We start from the raw sequence: 26,919 nt of genomic DNA, 5'->3' as shown, positions 1-26,919 counted from the left end.
TTTTCAAAAAGTTTGGTGTGTCAATTCTGAATGCAAGCAGTTTTGCCAGGGTGTTTTTGATCCTGAGTATGATTAATTCCCTGGGCATCCAATTAAAGGTGGTACATAGGCAGTGGTGATATTCAAATTAATTAATAACCAGTACTCTAAGATAAAGTTATGTATAGGGAATGCAGGTAATCAAAAATAAGAAAAACAAACTGTAGTGACAAGAAAAAGAAACAAATTATTAATTAACATAAATAATATTGAAAGAAACAATTTTTAGCCAATCATGTTGTACAACACATTATTCTAATAATTTCCAAATCATTTATTGGTTTTGGGAAATGGTTTTTGATGCCTTTTCTTTGACATGATTATCGCTTGCTAGATGATGTCTCTGCCTGAGCCATGATATGACCTAAGGAACTGCATCAAATTCTTCCAGTGATTTTCCCATTAAATTGATGGTCATTAGGTGACTTGTTTCCATAGTAAGAGAATTTCATTTATTCTCAGTAATATTATTCATGGTACTAAAGCCTCTTTCAGCTTCTGCAGCATTAACACGATAACCTTTAAGATTCTTTTAGCCCTTAAAATACTGTCAGGCTCAGTCACATTATTATACATGATATCTCTGCTATCAGTGAAATCTTGAAAGTCATTTACTGGAATATTGTATTTAATTAGTTGACTTAATTGTTTTAATTTATTTTGCTTTACAAGCATGACCTGGCCAAGTTATTATTTATCGTATGGGGGGGGGGGGGATACACATAAATGAATACATATAACAAAAAAGGAAGACAGCATTAAAAAGAAAAACTCATATATCTACAATTGTATATCCAAATTTATAACATATTCAATTGATGCTGGAGTCAGTATCAGGAACTCTTCCGGTTTTCTGCAAAACGCTCTCAGGATACAGTCTTGAGTAATATGTTGCACAGTCTGTCTATCAGCACCATGGTCACATCGTGAAGTATAACTGTTATTCCACTTAAAAAGGAAATCCGCACACCTGCCGTGTCTCGTTCTTATTCGGTTTATTTTGGTCCAGATCCTCTGAGGTAGGTTAAAACCATCCAGTCTTTCCAAAATCCATTTAGTATTTTAGGATCTTAGGATCTCCTGGCTTTTACACAGGCATGGATACAATGATTAGAGAGATTGGACCAGGTGTCAGTTTAACATTGAAGGAAGTAGTAGAGCAAAATGTAAGTACCTGTCAAAAATTTATGAGATAACAAAGTTGACCTGGTTGTCATTCAGGAAACTCATATTATAGATGAAGATCAACTTCGGAAGAGAGGAATCATACCAGGATACGATATTATTGGGGTAATCTATCATCATGCATATGGTACTGTTACTTATGCAAGACACACTCTTGAGAACGTGGTATTAATATCAATGGATATAAAAGATAATATCTACACTATCACAGTTAAGATAGGACATATCACAGTGGTAAATGTATATAAACCTCCTACTACCCTATGGCCAGCACACATTTTACACCCACATGATCATCCAGCAGTATATATGGTTTGACTTTAATAGTCATCACGGCAAATGGAATTATAGAAAGAATGACTTAAATGGAGAAACATTATTGAATTGCACAGAAGACAATAAAGGCGCCTCCGTAGCCAGGTGGGAAGGAGCAGTAGTGCATAGCACACGCTTCTTGATTAGACCGGGGTTTGAGCCCGTCACCACCAAATACGGAGGATGCGGAAAGGTCAGGGAATGACCACAGCACATTCCCAGAGCAATATGGCCTTAGTTGCTAATGCTCCTGAAAACCAAATAACAAACAAACAGAAGACAATAATAACCTGGCCAAGTTTCTGGGTTTGATAGGTTGAAATAGCTAAGAAGATCATTATATTTTTCATTTACATCATCAAACAGCAATCGCATTCTCATAAAATGTAATAAATGATCAAACAATTTTATTTGATTTCATATATTCGATTGATTTTAGTGTTCGATGAATTAATCTATCAGCTTTGATTAGTGAAATATTTCTTTCTTGTAAAGCTGTAGAGAGTATTGAAACCTCCGCTCAGATTTTTTTTTTTTTTTTTTTTTTATGAAAACCCCAAACACGAAAGGTATCAAAACCTATAGTACTTAGTACCGTGCATGGGTTGAAGGAGAAGTATGGGGGGAGGGGGATGCCGGAAACTTTGCTCTAGAGACTAAACATGGGTTTCACCACTTCAAGCCTCCAATAAGCAAAGTTGTGGTATTTCACCGGTTGATGAAAGTCATCTACCACCTTCCTGTTACAGATTTTCCCAATTTAAATAAAATTTGATATTCATTATTTAGCGTGTTGCATCCTATGAAGATTTGTCTGTATTCCTTATTGGATTTTTTCCCCCATTGTTTTTTTGGTATGGGCTTTGTGATATACTGCTTCCAGAATGACGGTATAATTGCAGACACGAGAATCCTGTTGAAGGTAAGTAGGAGGGGATCTATTATGAATGGGCCGCAAATTTTTAGTATGAATAAAGGAAATACATCAGGTCTGACAGTATACATTTGCTTGGTAGGTTGTTTATTGAGCAAACAAGATCCTGTTTAGTTAGACTGATAGAAGAAAGTGGAATTTTGTTTTTAATCCTAGTAAATAATAACATTCTCTAATGTTGCTTTTAATTGAATAGCATCACCAAAGAGAAAAATCTGTTCAGTTAAAAAACAATATTAGTCATTACTTTATGTTGTGGATTAACATTGTTTCTGAAGAGCATAAGCCAAAACTCTCACTGTTATTGGAGAGTAGTGCCACCTGGTAGTAGTAAAGAATTAAAAACAATGCATAGTAGTATTATTTTTTCAAACTATTTCAATACCTGCCTATTTTAATGCTATTTTGAAATAGCACCCCCACTTTACTAAACTAGGTTTTCTTTTCTTACTCGTACTCTTGTACAAATTTCAAATACACTCTACCATGGAATATTATTCCCACACATGGTCTAGTTCCCCAAAAACTTCCTAAGTCTAGCCTCTTCAAATGAGGGTGGCAGTCAGGTTAATTAATGATCTATCTCTTCTCTCCACTCTCTGTTACACACAGACATTTGGTTTCTGCTGCATCTGTGTTCTATAGATATTTCCATTAGTACTTTCATTTGAAATGACATCTGATAGATCAAATATGCTGTTTACATATTCGACCAATTTTCCACATTGTTTTTCCTTATACTTACCCTTCTAGTTCTTAACTGTATAGAGTTTACGTGTTAAATTGATTAAATTAATTGATTAAAATGTCATTGCTGTCGATTCTTATTAAATAAAATAGATACAGTAAATTTTACTGACTTCACTGCTACATTCTGAAATAGTTTGAGATAAGAATTAAAATACCATGGTCATCATTATCCTTTGCTTTGAATATGCTGAACATTGAAAATTTGAATGATCAAAGTTGACTATCAATTTTATGTTCTTATTAACGCATTTAAAAAAAAAAAACATTTATTTAAAAAAATATATATGAGACTAATTACTGCATACAGGATGTTTTGGTGAAAAAGCAGCAGTTTTGCCTTACTCACTTTTAGGTTTAGGCTATTTGTATATTTTTTTTTTTTTTTTTTTTTTTTTTTTTTGTTGCTAAACATTTTTGGCTGAAATTTTTGAATTTTATGTTAAAATTGTACTGAGTATTAATCTGATCAGTTCCTTTTTTCTCAAGTAGAAAGTTGTTTCTCAGTGACAGAAACTATAGTAAATACTACAGTTTTTAATGCCTTTCATGTTTGGGACATGAAAGGCATTAAACTGTACTTGCACTACAGATCTCACACAACTGTACTTGCACAACCAACTAAATGTGTGTTAAAAATGAACATTGCACACAATTTTTTTTTTTTTTTAACCACATAAAAATTTTGTTTCAGAAGTATGCCAGATAACATTTTTAGTTAGGTAAAATTTTAAATTAGAAATAATAAAATCTAAATGGTAATACTAACACAATTTTAACATTGAATTCAAAGTTTTCAGCCCAGATAACAAATAGCCTAAATCATAAAAACAAAAAAAAAAAAAAAAAAAAGATACAAACCCATATATATGCCTAATGTAATTTTATTTTTGTTCCTCATTTAGGTCGTGATTCTGAAGGTAAAGAGAATGTTAAAACAGTACCCAACAGGCCATTTTCTCCCGTGATGAACAACAGGCGGAGTAATAGTCCAAACACTGCCCAGCCTTTAAGTCCTGCAGTAGAAGTAAAGTCACCAGCACTGACAAGAAAAGTAATGTTCTATTAGTATTTATTTCACTATATTTTATACACAATTCTTTCAAAATAATGGTAATTCTGGCACGCTTGCACCATATTATATACACTATCCCTTCAAAATAATGGAAACCCTGGAGTGCAGTGAGTAAGGTGAGGTAGATAAAACAGCATTACGTCACACTCCAAAATCTTCAATGGAAGTTCCTCTGAAATTAAATAGTACAGATGGTCATTGGCAATTAGGATGTAATTGTGCTCCTCCGCCTGTCTAGAAACATTACACGCGGCAGTGTTCACAAAAGGTTATAAAGCAATGTTTTCCTGCCTGACTTTTGGGAGACTTGTGCAGTAATAGTATTCTGTGTAAATATATTTTGCTGATGTTGAACAGTCATACTGGATACAACCCTCCAAGTTAAATTTAGGAAAGATTTCAAAAAGTTTATCAGGAAAATGTTATGTGGTTTGTTATTTTACTCCAATACCTAAAATGTTCTGCCTGTTAGAATTTGGATGAACTATTAGCCTATTCTTAAGAAAATTTTGTGATAAACAGTTGGATTCATTTAGTGAGCCTGTCATTAATTAGCCAGTAATCTTGATTTACATTTTAAATAATTCAACAATTACATAGTTAAAAAACATTTTAATATTGTTTTATATAATGTCTAGTGCAGTAGCAGAAAAACTTTGTCGTTGTTGAACTTCTGAATATTTGTAGAGGACTGAGTAAGTATCTTATATGCAACATGTTGCTTGCATGTTACGGATTGGGGTTGCCCAGAATATTAAGGATAGGCCCTAAGTGCTAGGTGGTTTTCTTGAGCAACATATTTTTGAGTAATTTTATTTCTAGTGCCTTTCTCTTCTCCGTTCGTTGTAAGTGGTTCTTAGTACTTAACAGATTTTGAGTAAGAATCCAGGAAGAAAATCTATAATGCTTACTGTTAACACTCCTATTCTACTAACATCACTGAAAGCAGGATACCGGGACTGTCAGGTAAAGCCATACATCCCCAATTCAATAAGATGCTTCAAGTGTCAAAAGTATGGCCATTTGTGGCTCAAAAGAATGTTCTTATAATGATTGTAATATGCAGTCTCCTTGCTGCTTGAACTGCACTGCAAAGGAAACCACCTGCTTTTTCCAAAGATTGCACTCAAGGAAAAGAGAGAAGCAAAATTCAGAAATATAAAACTGAACATAAGGTCACATATCAAGAAGTTAAAATATAGATACTTTACTCCCAATGATAAGAACATGCAGCAGCAATGGCAGTACAGAAAACAAAAGTAAATGGAACACAAACTGACATCTCCATCCCCGTCTGCCCCCAACATCTCAATAGTGAACTGGGTACAGACACTACCAGTCAACACACCCATTATTATTTCATCGGATGCTGAAGGTACAACACCAACAACAAGCAGTGCAAAAACCACCAAACCTGTGCAATGAGGCAGGGAAATTGGTGAAAAGGAGCAAGCAAGAAGGTGAAACAATCCTGGAAGTTTATGCAACTGGTGATATGGAAACAAACAGTCAAAACAGATCAGTTCAAATGGGCAGTCATTATAAATCATTGAATTAATAACTAAGTCCAAATAATATGTACATTCTTCAGTGGAATTTCTGTTCACAGTCATGTTTGTTTACATGAAAACAAACCTAACTCCATGTGTAAGAATTTCAATTAAACACTACAATATGTATTGGCAAGATTGTAAAAACACAAAACTGCTCGTGGAGGAGTCTCCATTTTGGTCGACTAATATTCTGTTCAAGTATATTCAGTTGCAAATACCACCTGAAGCAGTTGCAGTGTGCATTGTGATTGGAATTACCTTTACCATAGTTTCACTCTGTCTTCCACCTAAGGCTGCCGTAGCCTAGTGGTCAAGCGCGCAGGTGCATAAGGCATATATGTACAAGGCACATGTACGTGCAGGTGCAGGTACATGTGCCTTGTACATATATGCCCGGTCACTCAAGGCACATGTACCTGCACCTGCAGGTACATGTGCAGGGCATATATGTACATGTGCCTTGAGTGACCGGGGTTCAAGCCCGTGACTGCTGAATACGGTGCTGTTTCTTGTATTCTGTCTATCTTGTGAACTCCTCTGACCATTTGGTCATCCCGGAGTATAAACAGAAAATTTATTTATTTATTTTAATCATACATATGCATTGAAAGACTTCAAAGATTTAATTAATCCATTCAATTTGATAGGGACTTCAATGGCACCACCCCCTGTGGGATTCTCCATGTAAACAAAAGAGGACAGCAGGAACTTAACTGTTAAACATAGGTAATCATACCAATGTCCCTTTTCCTGCAGGAAAAGGGACATTGGTATGATTACCTACTTCTGCAGTTGATCTCACCATCTGTTCCCTGGCTTTCTTTCCTGTCCTTGACACTGGTCTGTTGTTTCAAATAATCCCTATAATAGTGATTATTACCCAGTTGTTTGTCACCTGTTAACAAATGGCATACCACAAACTATAAGAGGGGGAAAATGGAAATGTTTCAGAGCAAACTGGGGAAAAATAACAACATGCTATTTCTTTAGATGTGCAAGTTAGTATAAGCCAAAGCTGTGATCCTCAATCCGTTCTACATCGATCTCAATAGTTGTAAAAGAATAAGAGAACACTTCCGTATGATACTCTCCAGAAATTAAAATGAATATAACATTACAGTAAAAATTAAATTTAAAAAATCGAAAATATTCCATTACAGTAAAAAATTAAATTAAAAAAATCGAAAATATTTCATTACAGTAAAAAATTAATTGAACACAATTAAAAATCAATTGAATGCAATTAAAAATTAAGTAAAAAAATTAATTAAAGGAATTTAACGAAAATATTGCAAAACGGTTTTCCTTCCTGGAGCTGACGTTTTTCTACCATATGTTGTGATCACAGGAATGAAAATTACCAAATAGGGGTGAGCATGAATCTTAAATAGCGATTATTTGTCTTTGTGCATGCACATAAAAGATCATGAATTGGAGATTAGATATGGCCGGTGAACATTAACTGAATTCTCATGTAATTTAATTTCGATGGTTTTTTGCAATTAAGTCTCATATAATTGTGTTGGACACTTAAGTGTTTTGGGCTCGTTGAATAAAAATTGTTTTTCATTAACGGCATGAAAGGCTAATTCTGACGCTGCTGAACGAGAAGCAAGAACTGAGGCCGCATGTTGATTAACACAAAAATTCAGAGGAAACCGCATAGAACCTTGATAAGATGAGTCGCAATCGCCACAAGAAATGTTGTATGCTAGGTCATTTATTTTTATTGCAAACGAGGAAAGGGCTGAGCGATTGTTCAGCATAGGGTGTAATTTCCGTATTGGTCGGGCTGCAATTTTAAATTCAGTATCTTTAAAGAATCTGTTAAGCTGTTTGTGCCACTGTTCAACGTATGAGACAGAAGTAAAATATTTTTTGATGTTACTATTGTTGGTTGGTGTTGGTTTTTGTATCCTATCCTTAGCTTATTAATTTTTTACTATAATGTTATATTAATTTCTGGAGAGTATCATACGGACGTGTTCTACCTATCATATTGAGTTAAACTTCTCTTATTCTTTTACAAATGCAAGTTAGTAATATATTCTGATATTAATGGTACTCTCACGTACATCACACATTAATGATATCAAAGATCTCATTTCTTTGATAATAAAAATCTACGCAGCAAATATTGCAATACCAAAGATATTTAATTAGTACCGTAAACATTACAAACCATGGGGGAAAGGGAAAAAGTCAATTCAGAAAATTCCCCACCACAACCAGTCTCATAAAATATGAGAAAGCCAGAGCAGAGGCACATTATATGTGGTGAAAATGTCAGAAAGAATTCTGGATATATCTTTTCAGCAAAACTAATAAAAATACAGTCACTAGAATAAGATCAAAGAAATTTCAGGTAAATATTCAATGGCCCTCTGCTAACAATGAGTTGTTAAAGGTCATGACATAACTGAGTCAGAAATCTTATGGAACTGTTGGCAACATCATATAGACCAATCTTTCAAAAATATAAAGCTAAAACTGGAAAATACAAAATTAATTTCTGCATAACTCATGAGTTGTATGGAAATAATCAGTCGTTTACTATAAATGAACTGCATAAAGCCTTAGCCAAATCAAAAAAGTGCAGCAGGTGCCGATGGAATCCATTACCAAATGATTAAACATCTCCCCAAAAAGTCATTATGCATGCTCTTGCTGCTTTAGTATTAGCAATGGCCACATGGTGCAAGGAAGCCTATGGCTTATGCTGCACCAGCCAAAAAAAAAAAAAAAAAAAAAAAGGAATAAAATTATAATAAGAAGAAAATTTAAAAAATAATAAGAGAAAAGGAAATAGACAACCTATGCATGCGTTTCTCTCCTCTCGTAGGTAATTATCCAGCTGACCTTTGAATTTTCCCAAACTGTCAAATTCTACCACCCATGTAGGTAACTTATTCCAGTAATTTATAACTTGATGGCTAAAATAAAACTTCCTGCAATCCAGTCTAAATATCTATGCCCATAACTTTAAATTACGGCCTAGTTCTAGAATCATTTATAACTGTGCAAATTTGTCCTCATTCATTATTACTTATGCCTCTCAGAGCCTTGAACACCTCAATCAAGTCTCCTCTACGGTGCCTAGTTTCCAGTCTCTGCAACCCGTATAATCAAAGTCTTTTCTCACATCAACACCCTTTTTCTGATCTCGCCAGGCAAGTTACCCGTCTTTGGATGGTAACTCGCCTGGTTGGAATATACCTTGAGGACACACATCCAGAGTAGAATATAATAGAATATATCTTGAAGACACACATCCAGAGTCTTGCAGGCAGCTCTCATGTTTGTGCTGGATTCCAAAACCAGGGAAAGACCACTCAAATCCAAATAGCTATTCCCCCCCCCCCACAAATTGCCCTTACTAGTGTCTTGGTAAAATTAAAAATTAATTAAATAAAAAATGGTGAATAAGTAGTTAACATGGTTTCTTGATTCACATAGTATTCTTGTCTTGGTGGAATTTTATAAAAAACAGTGAATGAACAATTAACAGTTGCTCATTCACACAGACCAATGAAACCACAAATCACATAATATTTTTAGTCCAAGTCACATCTAGTGTTGATCTGGTTTTTTTTTTTTTTTTTTCTCTCTTCAGAAAAACAGATTAACACTAGACGTAATGACAAAGGCTGAAGCAAATATACGCAACACTTTTCTTTGGAACGAACAGCGTGTCATGATATGTTTTGACATTAAACAGCTTTCAATACTACCTAGAGATATGGTATCCTGTGTGAATTGTACAGATTCATCCAGAATAACGTAGCCGAGTGATCGGGAGTGAGCGTGCAGTGGTACACACCCTTTGAGTGGACCATGGTGACTGCTAAATACATTGATTGTATTCATGATTTATTGGAAACTCTTGATTTTGGTGATTGTGTCAGAGTGTGTGCATATGTATAAGCAAGAACTTTCCAAGTCTGCTACCATCATATTCTGTCTCAAATGTACAGTCAAGAACAGGGAGTATCCCAAGGCTACCTCCTACTGTTGTTTTGTATATTTATCAGTGATATTATTGAAGGTATATCAGGCTTAGTGTCGAAGTTTGCAGATGATACAAATGTTGGCAGGGTTGTTAATGGTAGTGTGCTACTGCAACAGGATCTAGAAAATTTGGGCAGATGGTCTAAGAAGTGGCAACTGAAGTTTAACCTTGACAAATGCAAAGTACTGCATATAGGTAGAAGTAACCCCAGAGAAATATACCAACTGTGTGGTACTACACTTAAGGTGGTAGAAAATGAAAAAGACCTGGGAGTAATTGTACAGTTAGATATGAAGTTTTCTGAGCAATGCAGTCAGGCTGCCAGGGCAGGTCGTGGGGTTTTGTCAGTGATATATAGGAATTTTGCTAGCAGGGAAAAGGAGGTGATTGTCCCTCTGTATAAGGCAATGGTCAGGCCACACCTTGAGTACTGCGTACAGGATACAAGTACTGGAGGACTCATTTTAGGGAAGATGTAGATGTGCTTGAGCATACAGAGAAGAGCAACAAGATTGGTGAGGGGAATGAAGGGATCCTCTTACCAAGAGAGGCTTAAGTTCTGCAAATTGCAGTGGCTGGAGACTAGGCACCTGCGCAATGATCTGATTGAGGTGTATAAGGCCTTGAGTGGGTTGAGCACGCTGAATTCTGATGGGATCCTTCCACTTGTTCAGATTACGAACCTAAGGGGGCATAAATTCAAATTAAGAAAAGACAGATGTAGAATAGATGTGCGGAAATTTGCCTTTAGCCAGTGGGTGGTTAATTGCTGGAACAAACTTCCATCTGTTGTTGTGGAAGTTGATGTGTTAAATAAATTTAAGGAGGAACTGGACAGGCATTTGGAGGGGATGGTGTGATTTATTTATTTATTTATTATTATTTTTTTTTTTTTTTGGCTGATGCTGCATAAGCTCATACACTTGCTTTCTTGCATCACATGCCACTACTACTACTACCTTGTATCCTTGGTGCAACCCTGTTTGCAATAAAAATCAATCCTATTACAGAAGTTATTCCAGAAACGGTTGAAGCATATCAGTCTTGATACCAAAGAAAGCAGCAATACACTTTTGCAGAAAATGAAAGATGCATCCTGATCCAGAACTAAGAACAAGCAATCAACAAATCCCACTCAAACAGTATCTGAATTCTAGGATCAATTGTGAATAACAAATTAAATTTCCTAGAACACATATGTATGTAGTCTGCCTAAATAAAATTCTTTGAGCACTATCCTTGACGTAGGGAGCTGATCATTATTCACTTCTACACATTTATGGTGCAACGATTAGATCTAGATAAGATTACACTTCCCTCAGCTAGGAAAAGTATCTTAAATTGGTTAGATCCTATTCATCATAGCACGTTGTGTTTGTTTCCAGGGTATTTTGTACATCACCTGTGACAGTTTATACATGGAGATCTATGAACTCACACTCAGTCTTCATAGACAAATTCGCCTGAACTATGCTGCAAAAATTCAAAGCCTTCCTGAACATTCAACGTGGCAGTGTTGAACACAATGTCTGTATAATCCTAAATGAGAAGTCTTATATAATAACGGAACTAGCATATGCAAAGCAACAGGTATATGACTATGGAACTTAAGCATGGATAAAATCTACCAAGATTATCCCACATCCATTCTGCTGTGGAAAATAGTTCAGTTGATTGCAACATAAAACGTCATAAAATGGAAACAGAATGCCATCTCAAAATAACTACATTCTGCTTATGTAATACAGTTCTCCAACTACTCTCATCTTTATGCTGATGGCTCCAAAACAGATACACATAGGTGCACAGTGGTCCTGTCAAATATCATAATTTCGTCTCTTCCCATAGAATGCGGTTTATGTAGTGCTGAACTGCTTGCCAAAATTTTTGCACTAAGTCACATTGACAAAACCTCCCTTGCAAAAGTATAATTTTTTACAGACTCATTAAGTGCAATATATGCTTTGCAGCTAGATCATTTTACCCATCCATATCTAAGAAAAATTCTTTCTTACTTGTTTCACCTCAGGACAAAACAACAGAGTTAGATTTGTTTGGATTTCTGGACCATTCTAGAATAGTGAGAAGTGAACATGGTGATCAAGCTGCAAAACATTCTTCAAATTTAAATTCTCTCATAAAGTTTTATGTGATTTTACTCATTTCTTTCGAAAAGCCCCTGAAAAATATGACAAGCAAAAAGTTATACTAGATCAAACAGCCGAAATGCTGGAAATCAAGTTTTCATTCAAACAACAGACACAAAGAGGTTAACCTCACCTAGCTTTATATCATACATTTAACCAATAGCCTTCCAGCCAGCTTTCAAGTCACGTATATGTGAACCATTAACTCTTCCACTTATTGTAGTAGATCAATCAGGCATAAGTGAACTCTGTACCTTCCTCAATTTAATAAATCTTACCAACCACATCTAATACACCCCATCTAACACAGATGTGGTGTATTACATATCCTGTAATAGCAAAACTTGAAGAGAAGCAGTATAGCCAAAGCACAGCTTTTGCAACATGAAACCACAAGCAATAACATTATGGATATATTTCGGTTATTCTTTATTTCATTTATCTTTTCTCTGTGGGCTTTTTTTTTTTTTTTTTTTTTTTTCTCTCTCTTCCTCTTCCCCTCATCATTTCTGTTAGGGGAGTACCTTTGTCGTTGAGTTGGCACATAAAATGAGTATTGTTTTTATATAGTCACTTAAGCACTCTCACTGATAATTTTAACTTTCATTTTCGTGCTACATCTCTTAAGTTTTTGGGGTGATGGCATTTGCCTGTTAACATCCATGACTTACTCTATCATCTCACCATCAGTATCACAGACTTTCAGCTTCAAGGTGTAGGCATCTGCATCCGCATTTGTGGCAACTGTCCTTGTTGTTGTGGTGTATTGTATGCTGTCAAATTGACCAATGGACACTGTCATGTACATTGGTCAATTTGACAATCTTGGCTCCTAATTATTCTCCATCGCTAAACCATCTGATACCGTAATTTGTGTTGGTGACTTTAACCTTTGATTCACCCACCAACATTGCCACTTGCTTGTCTAGCCAGCTTCTAATTCTCAACATTATGAAAGCCACTTTTCCATCTACTAGGAGTGTTGCCAGATTAAACAGAATCTTTTCAAATATGCAAGTTGCTGCTGTTCACTTTTTTTTTTTCCTGGTCCATCTGCTTTCAGATTCTTCTCCCTTAGAGCTTGTTTATGCTGGCTTGTGGGCTTGCTTTTATGTCATGTGGGACAAATGTCTAGGTGATGCCACAGAACAAACCACGGTGGACATCAAGCTTATTGCCCTTTACTGGAACAAGCAGAAAGCATTTTGGAAATTTCGAAGGAGCCCACTGACAGAATATATGCTGATTTCTCAGCTCATCATTCCCTGTTTAATATCACTAACAACACAATCCTAACAGTATTTATCAGAGCTTGATCACAAAAAAAGGAAAGATCAAAAATCCTCATTTCATCTCTCAAGGCTTCCCACTAGGGGCTTTGACAGATTATGTTCCAGATTTAGTCTTATCTTGTCCACTGATACAATGCTCGTGTTTAAGGACTCTCATGATGTGACATGCTGTCTAAAATCTCAATTTCATCCTTCAACATATAGTGGTTAGCCAATTCCCTTTCAAACTTCTCTGCAATAGGACCAGATGGTGTCTCCAGTTGCTGCCTCAAAATCAGTGGCATTTCTTCCTAAGATATCTTGACAAATCATTCCAAAGCTCACACTCAGGTCTGTGTAGTTTCAGATTGGAAATGTTAGAGTTACTCTCTCCCCACACACATAAAAAACTACAGGAGCCAAACTACTTCACACCTACCTGTTTGCTCCCCTTTACTTAAAGCTTTTAGACAAAATTCTCTTGAAACAATTTTAGGCAAAATTTTCTCCTAGACCAGTGTCAATTCACTATGGCATCTCACCAAATTCAAATGAAACTTGTCTTTAACTCGTTTCCACAATTTACAACATGTCAGAAAAATAAAATAAAATAAAAAATAGCTACTGCTTCTCTTCTTTAACATATTCAAACTTGTGTTCAGAACATTAGTTTAGGCCTAATACAAAGATTAGCCCTCTCAGCTTTGTTTTTCTTGACCATGCTTTTTTTTCTTTTCTTTCAAGTCACTCCACATCTTTTATGGTGATGACATTTTCTCTGGTTTTACCAACTCCTTTCAGCAATGTCAGCCTTTTCAGTTCATTGTGTAGGGCTCAACAACTGATTGATGACTTCCTGAATTATATTGAACTTTTTAGTTTTCAGGTCAACCCTCCAAACACAAAGTACTCTTCGCTCCTATGATAATCTCTTTCCTACAAATTAGGATCAAATCCAAATTAATTCTCCCTGTAAACCAGATTAAATTTTTAAGACTACATTTTGATTCTAAACTTTTCTGTTTATTCCATTGCACAAAGCTTTGCTTTAGTATTCTAACAGCATTTTGATTTATGAAGTGCGATCTTGTTCTCATTCATAATCCAAATATTATATGGAAATATTTTGCCATCTGTGTCCCATCTCACTTCATTTGTACATTACTAACCTGATCTTTTATCTTGAAATCTGAACTTCAGCCTGTTGTGTTCGCTGTAAATTTCCTCATCAGGTTAAATGCCAAGCTCAAAAAAGTTTTAGACTCCCTCGTATCAAACTTTTAACTTTTGCAAACATCTCCAATTTCATTGGGTTTGTTACATTTTATTTTATTCTATTCTATTCTATTCCTTTGTTAAAGCCACACTTACCATTTGTTATGTTATTATTTTTATTTATTTTTTTGATGTAAACCCATGTAGCTTGACTGTACTGGGGCAGTAATTGATTTTATAGATATATAACTGCACTGCAGTGCAAAACGTGGCTGCATGTTTTATTAAAAAAAGAACAGCTTTCTTTATTCAGCAGCTACTGTTACTATCATAGTACGCATTTTCTTTGTGATGATATCTATTTCAAAGCCTCAATTGGGGGGAAAAAATCCCCTCCCCCCTTGAATAAGTTATTTACATAAATTTTATAAATTTAGAACTACTACATTAGGTTGTGGTTTTGGACTACTTTGCTTGGTTCACGTTGCATGCTCAGATATGCAGCAATTGAAGAATGCACAGTTAACTAGATGCTGTGTAGAATTGCCATAGCAAAAAAGTGAATCCTCTGAATTGCCATCCCAGAGTATAAACAATTTCATCCCTTCCCCAAGTCATATTTTGAATTAACCCAATTAACAACAAAATTATCATGAAATTTGGTTGCTGTATGATGCACAGTGAGAAATATTCCTCCTTGCATTTCGTATTTATGACTATTTTTCAATCAGCAAGAAAATGACTGTTCTGTGGAGTACTGTGCAGAAAGGTACACTTGGCAGCTCACTCTTTAACATTTCTTGAACATTTTAAGTCACTTATTTCTTTTCTTTTTTCTTTTTTTTTTTTTTTTTTTTTTTTTTCCTTTTGGTTCATACTATATTTGAATATTTTGTTTTTATTAATTAAACCAAAGGTGTTTTATTTGGTAAATATTGATAGGGCTTAGAAACTCTATTGATTCACTCCACTTCTAGCTCTTACGCCTGGTGAAACACCCAAAATTATCAACTATGAAGTTGGACAATGTTTTGTGATTTTGCAATGTAAAATTCAAATGCCCACCTCCCATGTGTTTATACATCAACAAACAGCTTATTTATGGTGGGGGGATAATAATAAAACTTTTCACTGGAATATTGCCAAGCCATGCAGAGAGGCAGAACACAATTTTCTATATATAGTTGTATTATTGATTTTCATAGCAAGCCATGCTATTATTGGAGTTACACATATTTTCCTCCTTTAGGGGAATAATTCATGTCGGGGGAGGGGTTACTCTGGAGTATTTCAATTGATCCCTTTTGTTGTGTTATGATTATTAGAACAGTGGTTGAATAATACAACCCCCTCCTCAACATGGGCACCTGTATGTGGCAGGAAACCTCCCAGTGACGCTGCTTGTCTTCCAAATTAGCATCACTGGGTTCCAGCACCCACAGCCTAGGTTCCAGGCTAACATCAATGGAATCCAGCGTGTTTGCCATATGCTACAACCCATGGAAACTCGGAAGGGGGGGGGGGATCCTGGTGGTTGAGGAGCCCAGCTTCAACACGCAACTTTGGCCTCTGCTTCGACAAGACAAGTGGTCCTGAATGGCTCGGCCAAGATCATCCGGCTAGTACGTTTGTCTGCAAGGGTCAACCATATCGATGCCATGCCCTTACTCTCACAGTCTGGGAGACAGAATCAGGCTGGCAGAGGTGGGTATAGTGTCTGGGGAGCCCGGGCACTGAACCACTGCAAAACACTTATGAACCCTGAAACTCCAAACTTTTCTCCTGGGGCCGCAACACAGTCCCTACCAGATCAAAATACAGATGAAAAGAATATGACTAATGCAGCCAAAAATTGGTCCTGGTTTTTCTTCCAAGAATGGAAGAAAAACCAGGACCAATCTCACACTTTCTGGTTATCATTTCATCATCTGAAAGACCCATTGGAAAGATGTCGCCCTTCTTTATTCATAAAGGACTGGAATGGTTGATAGGGTCTTAGAAATCAGTCAGCCAGCTACGCTCCAGCAATATGTCAATAGAAACAAAAGAAAAGCACTCAGAACAGCTTCTTCAAGCCATCTCTATCAGGGAAATTCAGATTACAGTTACCCCTCATAAGACATTAAATTCCCCCTCATGGCATGATCAGCGCCTCCGTAGCCAGGTGGGAAGGAGCAGCAGTGCATAGCACACGCTTCTTGATTAGACCGGGGTTCGAGCCCGTCACCACCAAATATGGAGGATGCGTAAAGGTCAGGGAATGACCACCGCATATCCCGGAGCAATATGGCCTTAGTTGCTAATGCTCCTAAAAACCAAACAACAAACAACAAAACAACATCATGGCATGATCTCCGAGTGGGATCTTATGAAAGTGTTAGAGGAAGAAATCTGTTCTGAACTTAAGCCACAAGGAGTGACAGCTGCCAAGAGAATATTCTGATAGAATTCAGTAGAATTGTTCAGTAGAATTCTATTCAGTAGAATTGTTGTGGATTCTGGTGAAATACTGATGACATCAAGCCACTCCTTCAAAAGCACAAGCCAGCTTGCTTTTGTGTACAGGAGACTTATTTAAAGGCAAATGATGACCCTATCATGCATAACATTACCATCATTCGTAAGGACAGAATTGTGGATGGTCCTGCTTGTGGAGGAGTTGCAATCCAATGTGAGCAACCAGATTCGCTTTCACCCTATGCAACTTACAACTAGCATAGAGGCTGTTCTTATTAACCATCTGCTCTATTTATTTGCCACCTGATATTGACATCCTTCTGGAAGACCTTGATGATCTCGTCATGCAATTGCCTTCCCCTGTACTTTTTGGATTTTAATGGACAATACTCTGTGGCGTACTGTTAACATCAATGGAAGGGGATGGGTCACAGAGCATATACTCACCAACAGTGACCTCTCCCTTCTAAATGTGGGATCAAACACCTACATGCCTAGCCATACTTTCTCTGCCATTGATCTTTCTGTTTGCTCCCCTTCTCTCCTTCCTTCACTTACTTGGGAGGTGGAGGAAAACCCATATGGAAGCAATCACTTCCCCGTGATAACCACCCTAACTAGTGGTAGACCGTGTCAGCCATTTAGTTTATCTCAATGAAAGATTGATCAGGCTGACAGGAATGCCTTTCAACAGCTGGCAAATCTCAACATCGCTATAGTCAGCCAGGAGCCCATCGATGATGCAGTCTCATACATCACAGAAAATATTGTCCATGCAGCTGCAATTGCAATCCCAAAAACATCCAGCTGATTTCCATTATTTCCTAAACCTTGGTAGAATTCAGAATGCACAGCAGCAAATAAAGCACAAAACAAAGCCTGGGGGATATTCTGCCAATATCCCACAAATAATAATTTAATATCATTTAAATGTGCATGTGCAAAAGCACATTATATCCAATGTCAGAGTCAAAGGAAATCTTGGTTCCGTTTTACATCATCCATAACCCAGACTGCTAGCTCAAAAGTAGTCTAGGGTAAGATCCTGAAAATGAGGGGAAAATATCCACTATGCCCTTTGGTGATCCTTGAGCACAATGGATGCCCAGTTGCAGATACTCTAGAGGTAAACATTTGCAAAAATCTCTGCAATAACATCATCCGCCATATTTTTTAGTCTTGAAAGAGAAATGTGTTAAACATCCATTAAACTTCTCTTCAAAAGAGCTTGAACCGCATAACAATCTCTTTACACAGGAAGAGTTTAATGCAGCACTATTTCTCATGTGTGCAAGTTTTGTGGGGCCAGATGACATCCAATAAGAAATGATAAAACACCTGTTACCTCAGTCTAGGGAACACCTATTAATTTTATTTAATAGAATTTTTCTTAACACTTTCCGGATTCCTGGCTGAAGGTCATCGTTCTTGCCTTCCCAAAACCAGGAAAGGATCCTAGAAATCCAAGTAACTATTGTCCTATTGCTTTGACAAGCTGTTTGTACAAGATCCTGGAAAGAATGGTTAATGCCTGCCTTGTGTGGTATTTGGAAACAAATGGTGTGCTTTCTAGAACACAGTGCAGCTTCCAAAGAGACAGATCCACTCTGGATCATTTAATCCTGCTTGAAGCATACATTCACAACTCTTTTATTAAATCTGAGCATTTGGTAGCAGTTTTCTTTGATATTGAAAAAGCGTACAACACAGCCTGGCAATTTGGAATATTACAAGACCTCTATTACTTTGGTCTTGGGGGTAACCTCCCTCTTTTTATTAAAAACTTTCTTTCGAGTCTCCAATTTCGATTCCGCTTAGGATCCACACTCTCTCGAGAGTTTTGTCAGGAGGAGGGAGACTCACAAACGCTTTTTGCAATCAAAATAAACTATCACAGAACGACTTCCACCCACAGTAAACAGTGCCCTCTATGTTGACAACTTTATTATATTTTGTCATTCATGCAATATGAGGGTCAATGAAAGGCAACTGCAGAAAACCATTGATCACCTTACATCTTGGTCATTGGCTAATGGGTTCAGATTTTCATCACAGAAGACCATTTGTGTACATTTCTGTTGCAAACGTAATCTTCATCCTGACCCAGATTTAAGGCTTGGACAGAACAACATGTTCATCAGCTTAGGACGAGGTGTGTTAAAGGGTTAACATCTTTCCTGCCCTTTTGTCAACTTCTTGGGGTGGGTGCAAATCGGTCTACCTTTCTTCGTCTCTCGAGTCCTTGTCCATTCCAAACGTGATTGTAGGTCTCAGGTTTATGGATCTGCTAGAGATAGTGTACTTCAGTGGTTAGATCCAGTCCACCATCAGGCCACTCAGACAGCCACTGGAGCATTTCGCACATCTCCTATCCAAAGCCTTTATGTTGAAGCAAATGAACCATCTCTATCTCTTCGGTGTAAGCAGTTGTCTTTACATTACACCTTTAAATTGAAATTCCTGTCCGATCATCCCACGTGGGCATCAGTTTTTGAGCCATGTTGGGAAAATCTCTACTACATCCATTGGACTGCCAACAGACCTTTTGGTATTCGGATCCACGGGCTGTTAAATGAATTAAACATGACGGTAGACAACATTTCCCAGTCACCAGGGCAATTCCTTCCACCTAGTATGCACATCTTCCAACTTGTGACTTCTCCCTTAAGATCTGGGATAAGGCTAGTATGCTGCCAGCTGTCTACCAGCAACTCTTTGCATCACGTAGAGAACACTATCCTGACTTCCTGCCAGTCTGTACAAACGGCTCGAAGTCCGAATCTTATGTGGGATCTGCTGTTGTATTTCCTCACAAAACATTATCATTTAAGATCTCACAAGAAATTAGCATTTATACTGAAGAGTTGCATGCAATAGAAATAACCCTTGAGTTCATTATAAATAGAGATTACCAAAGGTGTATGATTTATAATGACTCGTTAAGTGTGTTACAGGCTCTCTACTATCAGTGAGGTACAATTCTCATCTGGTCCTGTCCCGGATCCGGCAGATGCTTTGTTCTCTCATTGAATCAGAATTTTGACATTTGCTTCCGCTGGATCCCAAGCCACATTGGGATCTGGGGAAATGAATTAGCTGATGCCGCTGCTCAAGGAGCCATTTCCTTGGATAATCATGCCTTTCGGTCCCCTATACAGACTACAGGCAAATAATACGCTCTAAATTATATTCCCAATGGCAAGACTCTTGGAACAGATAGACTGCAAATAAACTACGTCGCATTAAGCCTGTAATCATGCAGTGGCAGTCCAGGCTACACAGGGTCCGAAGAGAGGAAGTTGTTCTTGCTCAGCTCTGCATAGGTTATAGTCACACTCCTTTTTGCTGAGGGCAGATGACCCACTTATGTGTGAAATGTGTAACACTATTTTAACTGTTCGTCGTGTTTTTAACATTTGCCCTGTCTTCAGAGAAGCATTTTTAGCACTAATGATCTGGCTGAACCATTTACACTCAGTCAGATTTTAGGTGACGGCGACAACATGTCTGACCTTTTTAACTTTTTACAATCGATCAATTTATATACAAAGATTTAAGTCTATATTTTTATACTTTTACCATAGAGTGTCATATTTACCTTTTTGACATGGCAGCCTGTTTATAGGTAACCAATATTTTTGTATTAGCTTTATTTTTTAAAAGTTTTAATTCTTAGCAGTATAACAGCCTATAAGTATATTAATTATTAAGTGATATGGAATTATTCTAAGTGCATTTTCTCTTGTAAATAAGACCTGTAACTTTATCTCATAATAATAATGAAATAATACTAATTATTTATTATATATAATTTTTAGGGTGGTCTAGTAGATTATCCTGATGAGGATTCAGAGGAAGAGGAAGAAGAGGATGAGACATCCAGTCTGCCTGCTTCCAAACGCCCACGTTTAACTTCATAGCATTGTAAATTATGGCCATTTACATGGTGAACACTGTGGTACAGCCTAATGGTATGGAGTATCTAATGAAGCTGAAGACTTATTGCAACATGTCATACCCAGTAATGGCTGTCCCTTGATAAGGCACCTGTTGCATTGTGTGCCATCTGCCAGCTTGTGCCTGATTTAGTGGTCTCCTGTAAATGAAATTAGTGGGGCCAAAGGCAATTTTGTGGTGACATCTAGTTCATCACAAGACTGTTTGTATAATACAAACTTGAAACTATGATCACCATTTTTTTACTCAGGTGCTGGTTCAACAAGGGAAGAACTTTCTGCATTGCCATACACATGAAATGTGTATAGTTGGGGACCCAGAAACTTTGTTCCTAATGTGTTTCATTTATTTTACTGATCTCGAGCATGTCAGAAATGTGGCTGTCTTTCTGACAAGCAGTATTATTTGTGTGCACGGAATTAAAAACCTGGGTTTCATGAACTATGTAACGAAATTAGTTTTAACACCGTGGTATGCGTCCTGCAAGGAAGCTCGTGTTATTCATGTTACACCTTTAGTAGCTGTTAATAGCTGCAATGAAGTGTACCTACTTTGTGGATACACACACAAAAACATATACACATAATTTTATTTCTTCACTTCAACCTCCTTGTTTAAAGGTGTAGGGTGTGAGAACTGATCATTGTAGGATAGAATGCTGCATTACATAATCTAAAATTAAAATTTTGTTGTGCTAAGAGATTTCAGTGCAATGTCGCCCTTTCCATTGTATAAAGGGAAGGAAGAAAGAGCTGGGACTTCAGAATGTGCGGAGTGAGGAATTTTCTGTATACCATTGTAAAAAATGAAATTTGTTCTACATATTTTCTTTTATCCTTATGTATGTATTATGTATGTATGTATGTATGTATTATGTATGTATGTTTGTATGCATGCATGCATTTTATGTATGTGTGCATGTGATTGTGAAAATGAGAAGAAAAAAAATGAGGTGGGAAAATGCTACCTCCTATAACTAAAATCTATTAGCCATGTCTGTACACAGTTGCAGGGAAATCTTATGCTATCTATAAAACTCAGCAAAATATTATTTTTATACACTACTCTACTGACTATAAACCTTCACTCTTCAACAGGGCAGAAAAATGATTCTGTTGCCAATCTTTTGTATGCACACGTGTATGTAGTCATAAGAACAGATCAGTGGAGCTTGCCAAGGTGATTGTAAAGAAAGGCTTTAATCCCTTTGTAGAACCAGACCCAGAGATTCTTAAATCATTTAACTCACATGGTTTCCATATTCATTATCTTCAACCCACTCAATAAGAAAAAAAAGAAAAAAATTGTCACTTTTAACATTTCAAATGATCATAAATATGAAACCCTTCATAAATGATCATGTCAGGTTTTGTAAAGTGAAAATATTGCCTAAAAGCAAATTCATAGTCCCAATGCTCTTAGAATGTATTGTCACGTTCAGGCATAGGGTTATTTGTGTATGTAGAATATTATCCATGGTGTTGTTCTTTTTATTAAAATAAAACTGGTTGTTTGACTAATGTAACAGGTAGACTGTGACATAAATGTGTGACACAACAGTGCCATGCGTCATTATTCTTGATGTTGTACTGTTGTTTGTTCTTCCACTATTGTCATGATTTTATAAGACAAAGTATAAACAAGAGATGTCAATAGTAAAGCACAATATAATAAAACCTTGAAAGCTAACATACTGTTGTTTAGATAATATTCATAAGTTATTGATTTGGTATAGTCAAATTAATAGTATTTATATACCTTCCCAAAGAACATGTTTTCTGCTTTTTTTTACCTAGAACGACAGCAGCATTATTTGATACTCATTTAAACATTGCTACTTATTTTGCACTCCACTTGAATATTGTGAAAGCTTTATGCAGTAAAATCTCGTTAATACAAACTTGATTTATATAAAGTACTCATTTATATGAAGCAAATAAAGAGTGTTTTGCTACAGTATAATCTATTTTTTGTGCCATTTTATCTGAGCTAGTGTCTGTTTTTTTTTTTTTTTTTTGGAGCTTGTCTTTAAATTAATTTAAAGTTTGTTTATATTAAATCTCATCTAGTAATATTATGGTGACAAAACGTAAACTGGCAGAAATAAGCCTGGAAATTAAACTGAAAATTATACAAGATGCTGATGGATGGAATGAAGCAAAATGGACATGGCAAAGGAATACAACATCCCTTTATCTACAATACTGAAAAAAACTTGAAGTGCACAATACTGGAGCAGCGGTAAAAAAACGAAACAAATTCCTGGTTCAAAACATGAGCTTGATACAAAACTTTTCAAGTGGTACTAACAAATGCATGCATGTAATTTGCCAATATCAAGTCCAATTTTGATACTCATTTAAACATTGCTACTTATTATCTAGCTCAGCAATGTGAAATTAGCAACTTTAATGCAGCAGTGACTGGCTCCAAAGATTTAAAGACAGAAATAACTTGGTTCTGCAAAATGTTTGTAGCGAGTCTGGATTAGTTAACAGAGAAAAGGATACAGACTGCTGGGGTTCTGTATGGTCCATCCTTGAAAAATATGAGACAAAGGATATTTTTAATCTTGACAAGACAAGTTTATTTCATAATTTGCTGTTTGAGGAGAGTCTTGTAATGGTGGAAAATTAAGTAAACAAAGACTCACTGTTCTGTTATGCTGCAATTCAGATTGAAAAACAAAACTATGCCCACTTGTGATTGGTAAATTTCCAAGCCAAGATGTTTTAAAGAAATTAACCAACTTCCCTGTGATTATTTTTATTATTTTTTTTTTTTGATTTGGTAGTTGTTGGCGCATCGGCTTCTGTGGCCATATTGCACCTCCCAAGGTTTTGCAGTACTTTGATCCAAGCCCGAGGCGGGAATCGAACCCGCGACCTTTGGGTTGCCGGGCAGGTACTTTACCCACTCGGCTAGCCCGGTCGGCTCTGTGATTATGTGTCCAATAAAAGTGCCTGGCTTATGGTCAGAATTTTTCAGTCCTGGAAAATCTTATCAAAAGTGGACAAAAGAATGGCTTCAGAAAATAACATTTTGATGATTCTAGATTGTTGTGCAGCACATTCTGCTGAGACACAAGTTTACAAGTATACAGCTGTTGTTTTTACCTCCCATTACCACCAATTTTATGCAGCCACTGAATCAAAGCATTATTTATAACCACAAAAGAGCATATACAGTCTGCCTGATAAGGTACTTGATCCTCAACATAGAAGGAGGGAGAGAACAATTTACAGCCAAATTGGAATGTCTTGGATGCTGTATGTAATCTTGTTATTACTTGGGACAGTATTGCATCAAGTGAAATAATCAATTGTGTCAGAAAGAGTTGCTTTGCAAGGAATATCATCGAAAAACATGGTCCAGCAGACGAATGTGATAGTAACATTTAGGAATGGAGGAATTTGAAGGAGCACATGGATTTTGTTGGCAAATTTGAAGAGTTTTTGAAAGTATATGATGTAATTTCTGCCACAGCAATGCAACACAGAAGAACTGCTGAGCACCAAGCAGAATGATGTTTTTGTTACCAGGGAAAGTGAAGAAGCACGCACACGCATACACACTGCCATCTAAAAAATGCATTGGGCATAATAGAGAATGTGTTAGCTTGCAGTAACATTGATAAAGAAACAACTATTGCATTTGATAATGTCTGTGCTGTAGTTAAAAATGCATATAGGACAACTGTGAAAAGAACATTGCATTCTTTCCTTAAATTAATTTATCAAAAAGTTAATGATTTGTATGTCTCCTTTTATATTAAGGTTGTAATTCTTTTTACTGTGATACGAAAATATTGTATATATCAAAATATATACTATACAATATTTTCATTTCCGTTAATTGCTTTTCTCTTAGTTTGTCTAACAAATAAAATAAAATCTTTAAAAAGTGTGTTATTCCTATTACTGTATTGTTAGACAAGGCTTTTGTTTATTTTTTATTTTGTTATTTATTTTTGATATTATTATTATTATTATTAGATATATGGTATGTACCAAAAAAAAACAGTAAAATGTTGACACTTTTGGGGGCCCTTGTTATTACAAAAAATTAAAATTTAGATCCCTTGAACTTTGTATTAACGAGATTCGACTGTATATAGAACTTGACACATCTTTGCTGTTGTTGCTGTCACTGTTTATTGATGGGGGGGAAAATGTTAGCACTTATAAAATGGGAAGCCGTTGGTCAGAAAGATTTCTAAATGGTTACAGCTATAAAAAGCTTAAGATATTCTACTACAATTTTCACAAAATTTATTATAAATAATAGTAAATAGCCTGTGGATTATTTTTATAAAATATAATTTAAGTACACATCCATATTTATGAGGGTATATACTTGTTTCAAATCTAGCATGCACATTCTTGCAAAAATCGAATGCTTCTTTCCTAGAGTTTAAATAATCCTTTATTGTAACCAAAACGAGTACAGTAAACCCCCGCTATTCGCGGTCGATGATTTAATATAAAATTAAACCTAAAAAAATTGAATTTTAAATCGCCATGAACATTTCCGCCAAAAAAAAAAAAAAAACATGGGTGTGGCTAAAATTATCTTTCCTGGTCAAAACAGCGCTCAGTGGGTGGGGGGAGAGGGGTGACAAAATCGCGAGCGTGGATGTTTCTCGCTAATCCTTGTTCAGTATGTGCTATGCGCTTGTCATGGAAGAATTCGCGGTTTGCTTTTAATTTATATGCTTATAAATTTATCAATTTATATATCAATTTATAAATTGATATGCTTACAAAAGCGAAAAATATACCATTTTGCAGTGTGTTTGTGAAAACACTTTTTCGAGCGTGTTAACAGAAGAAAGTGACGTTATTGTGGACAAATTCTTTTCTAACCTCTACAAAAATATCGTTACGAATAACAAGGGAATTGTGAAAAGATCAAAGAAGGTGATGACATTAGCGAATAAAATTCAATTATTAGACAAAATTTCTAATGGTGAAAGTGTCTCCTCAGTGGCAAAACATTAAATCAATGAGTCAACGGTACGATCAATCAAGAAATCGGGAGAAAAATCCACTGTAGTGTCCGTGAAAACGTACCAATTGCTTCAAAAATTTGCTCTGTAACTCGTGATGTTAAATTAGAAAAAATGGAAAAGGCTTTAAATCTGTGGATAGAAGACCGAACTCAAAATAAAATTCCGTTACGTTCACTCATCATTCGTGAAAGGGCAAAACTCCTTTATCAACACTTGAGCGAAACTGGTGATAGCACTGGCGGGGTAAGTGTTTTAGCTAGCAAAGGAAATTTTTTGAAATTTCTAATAAATATTACATTTAATATTAAATTGTTTCTTATTTTCATTTCGATGCCTTATACTTGCATTTCACTATGTACATAGTCATATTATGCAGGTACATATAATACATACATACATAGACAAAATTTTAGACTAGTTTTTCTTAAATATTTCATACTTTGGAACGGAACCCCTTTATTACTATGGGAACCATAACTCAGTAATCATGGCATTTCTCAGGAACGTAACCCCCGCTATTCGCGGGGGTTTACTGTATACAATATCACATCATGGAAAGTCACTAAGGATTAGCATAATGAATGGTGAAAATATACATGAAATGAAATAAAATAAAAAAAATAGCAGTTTAATAAAGAAGTGATGTACTCTTTCAGTACAGCTATTGAAATAGTTCAAGAATAATGCTGTTCTGCATAGAATAGATAAAATTCATCTGCTTGGTGATATTATTTTGTTAGGTCAACTTGTGGATAAACATAGGCATTTCTAAAGAGTAAGTGCAAGCTCTGTCACTATTGGAATAGTAGTGTACCCAGCAGTCAAGACAGAAAAATATAATGTAAAGTAGCATAATTTGACTCCCTTACTATGGCCACCTTGGCTGACTAGTCAAGTGCAAGGATACACCAGTACACTAGTTTTAATCGTTCTGGCCATAGCCAAATCTATAATGTGCAGAAACTTGTTTTCAGTTGGATTAGATGATTATTAGGTGATACGAG

The 26,919-nt window shown here is 36.1% G+C and overlaps 1 protein-coding gene across 1 annotated transcript in view; it reads left to right on the top strand.

Moving 5' to 3' along the window:
• flfl (serine/threonine-protein phosphatase 4 regulatory subunit 3 flfl) overlaps positions 1 to 22,481 on the top strand; it is a 283,664-nt gene extending 261,183 nt beyond the window's left edge. Inside the window, exons 17-18 of the mRNA XM_090376738.1 lie at positions 4,126 to 4,274; positions 20,766 to 22,481. Coding sequence (XP_090232864.1) covers positions 4,126 to 4,274; positions 20,766 to 20,867 — 251 coding nt within the window. The 3' untranslated portion in view covers positions 20,868 to 22,481. The remainder of the gene's footprint in view (positions 1 to 4,125; positions 4,275 to 20,765) is intronic.
• The last annotated feature ends 4,438 nt before the right edge of the window (positions 22,482 to 26,919 follow it).

This window comes from Mastigoproctus giganteus, chromosome 6 (genome assembly GCF_048544385.1).
Source record: "Mastigoproctus giganteus isolate SK-2022 chromosome 6, ASM4854438v1, whole genome shotgun sequence".
Lineage (NCBI taxonomy): Eukaryota > Metazoa > Arthropoda > Arachnida > Uropygi > Thelyphonidae > Mastigoproctus > Mastigoproctus giganteus.
This window is presented reverse-complemented; position numbering and strand designations above follow the sequence as displayed.